The following is an 8,947-nucleotide window of genomic DNA, read 5'->3' as shown; positions in this document are numbered from 1 at the left end:
GTGTGTAATGGTAAAGGCATGCGTTGTGAAAGTGATCGAAGAGAGGCAAATATAATGGTGGTGGGAATAAGATAATAAATATATAGTATAATAATATTTTTTATAATTATACTATAGTATTATAAAATATGATTACTAATAAGATAAAATTATGTGATTACTAATAGGATCTAATCTCTAATAATGAAGTTCTTTTAAAATATTTCTCCATTACTAATAGGATAAGATTATGAACCTAAGTTAATTAATTAATAACATTAATTTACAATTCTACACAAATTAAAAAATTCAGTATCAAATGATAAATACAAAATTAATAGACATGTGCCATTTAAATTAATTTCCAACAGCAGCAACTAATAATATCCCAAATTCCTAACTCAAAATAACTAAATACACAAAAATAATTAACAAACAAATTAATGAAACTAAATTAGCAATTACATCATCAGAACAAATTCAATCATAATTACCAAACTAACTATATCAATGATCAAACAATGAAGCATATAAAAAATGAAGCAACTAACTAGCTAAACAACGAAGCAACAAAGCAACTAAGCAAGTAGATATCGGTTTTGATGAATCATGAATGTACCAAGAGTCCAAGACTCAACTACTGAACTCCAGGAGGTAGAATCCAGTAGTTGTGCAGCGGCCAACAGCAGCAAGTAGCAGGACGAAGGTTTCTTGAGTTGCTAAAGACTGAACACTGAACAGAAAAGAGGATTGTAGAATAAGAAAGAATCAGAAGAGGATTGCTATTTGTTGAAGAAGAAGGCAGAACTATACGCTGAATTGCCGAAGGAAGGAACAGAAGAGGAACACAGTCAGTAACGGAGAAGAGCAATGCAGTTACGCAGAAGAAGGCAGAACCACAAAACGCGGCGCGACAACAATGCAAGGAGAAACTGACGAAGCCACGCGGGAGAAATGATGAATAGGATAGCAACGTCAGCAACAGTGAGCCAGTGACACTGCCACACTGGCGGAGATGTGGAGTGGCAATAATAACTCTTAAGCCTGGAGGGTGGAAGCTGGAGCAGAGGAAGAAAATTGAAAAAAGAGAGAAGACGAAGAGTTAGAAAATTGGGGTGGGAACAAATTTAATTATGTAGTGGGGGCAGCTATAGTATTTCACTAACAAGTACTCTCTATTTTTTGAAATTTCACTAGGACTGTCCTATTGCCTTGTGAATACATTCGGTCTCTAGATGGCATATTAGTGGAATGTGGTTAAATGGGTGGAAAAAAAGGTGAGTAAAGAGTGTGATGATGATTTGTATAAAGAAGAGATAAATTTAAAAAATAAATAATTACTTGTTGACAGTCAAAAAATTAAGAAAAGAAATCAAATTGAAACATATTAAAAATGTTAATATAAAATTAAATTAAATTAAATGTTAAAAATATTTTTAATTTTTTTTAAATATTAGTAACAAAAATTACTTTATCCCAAAATTTATATTATAATTTTGTTTTTAGGTTCAAATATTATATATTTTCTTTTAGCATTGATTTCTTAATAAAAAAAACTCACATTCTTTTGGAAAAAAATATTTTTTTTGGTCGGTGAATTGGACAACCCCAATCTTAACTACCCCAATGGATTGAACAACTCCCAAACCTAAGTACACAACACACTTACACACTTCTCACACAGTTTTATAATATTTTTTCTCAATTGTATTTTTTAGAATTTGAATCATATACCTTTGAGATGAGGAGGGGGAGATATATCATTAGAGCCAAAGCTCATTGGCAAAAAAAAAAAAATGCTTGGATCTGGTTTTAAATTTGAGCCTAAAGGGACATAATAAGAGGCCCAATAGAAGCTGAGCAGTTTTTCCTGACTTGACGGGTTTTTTTTCCTGACAAAAAACAAAACGACGGTTCTTTTGGCTGACGATACGAGAGTAGAGTAGCAGGAGTCAGCAGCACCTAGCAAGGTTTTGCGTCTTCAACAATAACATATTGTAAGCGTTAACACTTAACAGTGAAACATAAAAGGTAAATAATATCTTCTGTTCTGGTTGTTTCGTCGTTTTTTGTTTTGTGGTTGGAGTTGGGGAAGCAAAACCCTACAATTTGAAGAAGCGAAGGTTGATAAAGAGAAAGTGGTGGCAAGATGAGGATTATGATAAAGGGCGGTGTTTGGAAGAACACCGAAGATGAGATCCTGAAAGCAGCTGTTATGAAATATGGCAAGAACCAATGGGCTCGAATCTCTTCCCTTTTGGTTCGTAAATCCGCTAAGCAATGCAAGGCTCGCTGGTACGAATGGCTCGATCCTTCCATCAAGAAGGTAATCCTACGCACCTTATATCTATTATCTATTTTTTTATTTTATTTTTGCTGTCTTTTGTATGTTATTTACTTTTTTTTGGTTGTGGATCAAGTTTATGTATAATAGGGTTTTTGAATATGAAGGACAAAAAAAGTTTCGATGTTTTCAGTTTGATTGAAAGGTTATGCTTTTTGACATGACTCTTGTGAGAATGGATGGTTGTGCTGCCAGTAATGCTCCTTGATAAAGCTTGATTATTAGGTTTTACTGAGATAATGTTTAATGTAAGTAATTGTAAGACTGCCCTAATGCCATTTTTTAATTAATAAGTAATTAATTATAGTTATGCCTTGCTTTTTAATGTGTCTGGATGCGCCTGCATTTTAACCTTTAACGGCATTTTTTGTGTCGACAAGTGTTTTTCTACAATCAGTCTTCTATAATAATGCTGTTTTTTGTGTGCAGACTGAGTGGACTAGAGAAGAGGATGAGAAGCTGCTTCATCTTGCTAAGCTTATGCCCACCCAGTGGAGAACGATTGCTCCTATTGTAGGACGTACTCCTTCTCAGTGTCTTGAGCGCTACGAGAAGCTCCTTGACGCAGCCTGTGTAAAGGATGAGAACTATGAACCTGGTGATGATCCTCGGAAGTTGCGTCCTGGGGAGATTGATCCAAATCCAGAGTCAAAACCTGCACGCCCAGATCCTGTTGATATGGACGAAGATGAAAAGGAGATGCTTTCCGAAGCACGAGCCCGGTTAGCCAACACAAAAGGAAAGAAGGCGAAAAGGAAAGCGAGGGAGAAACAGCTTGAGGAAGCCAGAAGACTTGCTTCTTTACAGAAGAAGAGAGAACTGAAGGCTGCGGGAATTGATGTCAGGCAGCGAAGGAGAAAAAGGAAAGGCATTGATTATAATGCAGAAATCCCTTTTGAGAAAAGGCCTCCTCCTGGTTTTTTTGACACTGCTGATGAAGACAGACCCGTGGAACAGCCCCATTTCCCAACTACAATAGAAGAACTTGAGGGTAAAAGAAGGATTGATGTTGAGACACAGTTAAGAAAGCAAGACATTGCAAAAAATAAAATTGCAGAGAGGCAAGATGCCCCATCTGCTATACTACACGCCAATAAGTTGAATGATCCGGAAACAGTAAGGAAACAAACCAAACTGATGCTTCCGCCACCCCAGATTTCTGACCAGGAACTGGATGAAATTGCAAGGATGGGTTATGCCAATGACCTAGCTGGGAGTGACGAATTTGGAGAAGGTAGTGCTGCAACACGTGCTCTTCTAGCAAATTATGCACAAACACCTGGCCGGGGAATGACTCCTTTACGAACCCCTCAGCGAACACCGGCTAGTAAAGGAGACGCTGTCATGATGGAAGCTGAAAACCTGGCGAGGTTGAGGGAGTCCCAGACACCATTATTAGGGGGAGAAAACCCAGAGTTGCATCCTTCGGATTTTACTGGGGTCACTCCTAAGAGAAAAGAGGTTCAGACCCCAAATCCAATGTTGACTCCTTCTGCAACTCCTGGAGTTGCAGGTCTCACTCCCAGAATTGGCATGACTCCTGCAAGAGATGGTTATGCTAGCATGACACCGAAGGGAACTCCTCTCAGGGATGAGCTTCGTATTAATGAGGATTTGGATATGCATGAGCGCGCTAAACTTGAGCTACAAAGAGCTGAAATAAGACGAAGTCTGTGCTCTGGTTTAGGAAGCCTTCCACAGCCCAAAAATGAGTACCAGATTGTCATGCAGCCCATTCCAGAAGATGCTGAAGAACCTGAGGAGAAGATTGAAGAGGATATGTCAGATAGAATAGCTAGAGAAAAGGCAGAAGAAGAGGCAAGGCAACAGGCATTACTTAGGAAACGATCAAAAGTCCTTCAAAGGGAGCTTCCTCGGCCTCCAGCTGCATCATTGGAGCTTATAAGAAATTCTTTGGTTAGAGCTGATGACAAGAGTTCCTTTGTTCCACCAACCTCAATTGAGCAAGCTGATGAGATGATAAGAAGGGAGCTTCTTGCTTTGCTGGAGCATGACAATGCTAAGTATCCGCTTGACGAGAAAGTAAATAAGGAGAAAAAGAAAGGAGCTAAGCGTGTGGTAAATGAGCCTGTTGTTCCTGTTATAGAAGACTTTCATGAAGAGGAGATGAAAGATGTATGTATTTACTAATCTATTTCTTAGTTTCTTCCCTTAGCTTCTTTTGTGATGATATCACATGTTCGTGGCTTTCGCGCTGATAGATGGTAAGTAGCATGATCAATTCTCGCCCTTCGCTGAAATGCTGCTTTCTGTTGTGGAGGATACACCTCTTGTTTTGCACTAACCTGAAGACTATAAGTCTAATCATTGTTAAGGTTGTGTACTAACGTATAAGATTGAACAATTCTAAAAGTCTGCTAGGTTTTTAGTTTGTAGATCCTGACACTGAGCCACCCGTTTTATTTAATGAGATTGTGCTAGGGACTAGGGTTGATTTGTTTGCTTAGAAGCAGTTGGATCACACAACTGCAATGTGCCAGTTAAGCCACTGCATCTAGTGGCTGAATTGGATTAGGATTTTTTTTCTTTTGCGGTTTAGGGATGGTTGATGGGGTGTTGTTTGATCCGCATAAGTGCAGTGGCGTTGCACCTGAGATGCTTGTGTCAGTTGCTCTCCATATCTAAGTTGTAGGTGCTTGTGTAGTGCATCCTGAAAGTGGGTAGGCTCTGATTTTCTGTGGCCTGTGTTAATGTGATTGTGCTTTGTTCGTTGGTGTGATTTGTATTTTTGATTTGCAGGTAACCATTACTATGTCATAATGTCTTTAATGTTTTCTGTTTTATAAACGATTTTCCTGTTTTTCTAATAGGAATTAGTTAAATGTTACTTGTAATTCCATGTTTATTATATAATGATTGTAGTTGTGTTATGACCTCACATTGTATGCATCTGTCCTCCATTTATTATTTTACTGGGTAAGATATCATTGTTCATAATGTGGTTGTCAAAATTGAAGTCTTTCAATTATGATTAGGAAAAAGAAATACAAAAAAGCGGGGAGGAGAACAGGGTTCCCATATACAAAAGCAAAACACAAACAAAGGCCTATCAAAAACGTAAAGCTCCCCAATCTCTCAACATGTATGAGAGGGAAAAACGTCTAAAAAGATCTTGAGCTTTACACCAAGATGCTAAGCGTCTAACCTTATACCATAAGATATGTTCATCAGAGAATCTGTCACTAAAGGCGCGTACATTACGCTCCAACCAGAGAGTCCAGATAGTGGTGAAAAAATTGCACTGGTCCACTTAATTTTTGCTTCTTTTCTATTACCAAACCAACAAATCTAGTCAATAAAAATATATCTAGAGTTGCCGGGCACACCCAACATTTATCAAAGATGCTAAATAAATTATTCCATAAGAAACTAGCCATTGGTCAATGCTAAAACAGACAAGGGTACTCAGTTTGGTGAGTAGGCTTTATGATTGATTGGCAAACATGCAAGATATTAGGAATTATGCTACCTAAACATGCTGAGCCTGCCACCGTCTATCTGTTCAGGATCCCAGTCTTTTGTACACTAAAACAAAACACATCCATCCTTTGAGTTCTTTGCTCCTCTCCCAATTTCTCGCTTAACTCTGATTATTTACTGTGTTTATTTTTTTCTTCTATTTTTTTGCCCTTTTGGGTTTCTTTGTGACTTTGATTATAAAGCATACCAATAGATAGGTATTTTTCTTTTTAACGTCCTAATTTCACGGGTCATTAGAATTAATGCCTTTTATATTGATTTGTTATTATGTTAATGCTAATTATTTCATATTATTTCTCATACATGTCAAATCAAAGTTTAATTTTGTTAAATGTGATTGTATGTCTGTTTTGCTTGTTTATGCCATTTTACGTGTAACTATTTGTTTAAATGTGTTCAGTTTAGGCAGGATCTTGTGATCCATGTTACCATCACGTTGTACATATGTTTCTAATCTCAATCTTGGGTACAATCTATATTGACAACATTGCTTGACTACACTGTCTATACCTATCCTAGACTTTTAATACTCAGATACCACTTCCCAAATGATTTTTGGTGGTTTTCTTCCCACTGAGGAGATTTGTTATACACCTATTCTATATCTGTCCTTTATTAATATACTCTTTTTAGGTATGCGTTTAATCTGATGTGTAGGTTTTTGTTTATTTTTGTTATTTCAGTGAATGTTATAAAAATAGCCCTGCAACTCTTTTTAGGGTTCCTTTTAGGTCATGTATTGTGACATCAACAAATATTTTCTCTTTATGAATTATGACTTCATGCTGTGCTAGTTGATCTGACAGTCTCACTTTTCCGTTATAATCCTGCAATTAATTAATTATGTTGGGTTGTGTTTGCTGGTAATGTTTCTCAAGGACACTTCCTTACTTGTTTGATTGTCAAGTTCTACCACCCCCCTATCACAAATATAATAAAAAGAGAAAGAGAAAAAGAGTGGAATGTTAATGTTGACTATATTGCAATGTATGTCTTTTTGTCCATATCATAAATGACACTAAAATATAACTAACCTCTTGAGTTTTGAGTTAGCTGGCTAATTACCTTGCTTATTATAATTTATTATGTTGTCATCCAAACTTTCTCTTGTAAGCGGGTTAAGGATACTTATTTTGCATTGTTTTTTATATTTTTTTGGTTAGGCTGATAAGTTGATAAAGGATGAGGCCCATTATCTTCGGGTAGCACTGGGACATGAAAGTGAACACCTTGAGGAATTCATTGAAGCACACAGGACTAGCCTGAATGATCTCATGTTCTTTCCAACCCGTCATGCCTATGGTCTCTCAAGTGTTGCTGGAAACATGGAAAAGCTGGCAGCTTTGCAGAATGAGTTTGAGAATGTGAGGAAAAAGTTGGACGATGGCAAGGAGAAAGTTGTAAAGCTTGAGAAGAAGGCAATACTCCTCACTCAAGGCTATGAGGTATGTTACTAACATTCTCCATTCCAAATGCCTTTAACTCAGTCAGTTCTGATTATGTTTTATTGCTTAAAAGCTGGATTTGTACTTAGAATCACCTTGGTTGAGTTAGTTTTGTAATTGAACAATGCTATTTTTGCCTTAGAGATGAACTGATAGGAACCTACTCACCTAATCAATTGTAAATAGAGTATGGAGTGATTGAGTGAATTGTTGGCTACGGTGGGTTCTGCAGTCTGGAATGCGTTCTCTTATACGAGAGGTGAGAGGTATACAAGGGTAGGTGGAGTAGTGATGGGACTATATCAAACAATTTGGACATAGAATTCATGCTTGGACAGAGGTTGAGTCTCTTGAATACTCACCAATTTAATGTTATAAAGCCAGTATTAATACATTCGTTGGAGTAAGGATATTTGCACCCCATTGGTGTAGAACACATCCTAGAGGTATTTCTTCTGCATTTCTATTATGTTCTATGCATCTATTGACACAATTTGTTACTTAAAATTGAAAATTGTAACTGAAAATAGTTGGAAGCAGTGACCTTCATGAATCAAAATTGATAAGGACACATGGAAAAGAAAATTCCTTTTGTTTGATTTTGCTGTCTGTAAAGAGTCCTTTGTGCCTGTACACAATGTTGAATAATATACTTCAGCTATTGCATTTTTCAGATGAGAGCCAAAAACAGTCTTTGGCCACAAATTGAGGCCACTTTCAAGCAAATGGACATAGCTGCAACTGAATTAGAATGCTTTGAAGCTTTGCAAAAGCAGGAGAAGTTAGCAGCATCCCACAGGATAAACAATCTATGGGAGGAAGTACAGAAGCAAAAGGAACTTGAGAGAACTTTGCAATACAAGTATGGGAATCTTATGGAAGAAGTGGAAAGGATACAAAATGTCATGGAACAGTACAGGGTACAAGCACAAAAGCAAGAAGAAATCGAAGCAAACAACCGTGCTCATGAGTCAACAGAGACTGTTGCTGACAAAACTGGTGCACAGGATTCAAAGAATTTTAAAGCTGCGCCTCTCGCTGAAGGAAATGAAACTGCTATAGCAACTGATCTGTCTCGTGATGAAAGTGAAGCGGGCTCTGTGCAAGACCAGACCACCGCTAGCCAGAAAAATGACGTGGATGTGGATTCTGATGATATAAAGCAAACAGATGACCCTAATGCAAAACTGCCAGATGCTACACTTGTTGCCAAGGTTGACGCCGGAAAAGTGGAAGGTACCATCACTGATGGTCACATCGATAATGGTAAGACAGCATTAGACGAGGGTGCTACAGTAGGAAATGTGGTGGAGAAAGATTTAGCTATGGATGCTGAAAATTCACATGATGATAGCACACCAGAAAAAACCACTGCTTCTGATGAAGGGGATGATATGCAAGTTGGTGATGGCAACTAAACCAAGAAATGCTCAACCCAGTTCTGATGGCAATTAGTTTTTTTTTTTTCTTTTTTGGGGTGGGGGGTGGGGGGTTAATTAATGCTGGGGGTTTCTCGAAGCAAATCTCGCAATAAAGGGTCTTGAGCTGAAAAAATTCCATCAAAAGTGAAGATAGATAGGGTTGAAATCTTATAGATCTTGAGATGATCACCAGTTAAAGTTTGTAGCATATGGTGAACCTATACATTGTATGAGCATTTTCATATGCTTGCCTGTAA

At 37.5% G+C, this 8,947-nt stretch overlaps 1 protein-coding gene across 1 annotated transcript; it reads left to right on the top strand.

Moving 5' to 3' along the window:
* Window positions 1–1,877: 1,877 nt before the first annotated feature.
* LOC107474699 (cell division cycle 5-like protein) lies at window positions 1,878–8,746 on the top strand. The gene is made up of 4 exons (XM_016094340.3): window positions 1,878–2,305; window positions 2,753–4,459; window positions 6,988–7,269; window positions 7,944–8,746. The coding sequence occupies exons 1-4, from the start codon at window positions 2,129–2,131 to the stop codon at window positions 8,685–8,687; spliced, it is 2,910 nt and encodes a 969-aa protein (XP_015949826.1). The 5' UTR covers window positions 1,878–2,128; the 3' UTR covers window positions 8,688–8,746.
* Window positions 8,747–8,947: the final 201 nt, after the last annotated feature.

The sequence above is a fragment of the Arachis duranensis genome, chromosome 2 (assembly GCF_000817695.3).
Source record: "Arachis duranensis cultivar V14167 chromosome 2, aradu.V14167.gnm2.J7QH, whole genome shotgun sequence".
NCBI classification, from domain to species: domain Eukaryota; kingdom Viridiplantae; phylum Streptophyta; class Magnoliopsida; order Fabales; family Fabaceae; genus Arachis; species Arachis duranensis.
Note: the sequence above shows the minus strand (reverse complement) of the source record. Positions and strands in the feature narration are given on the sequence as shown.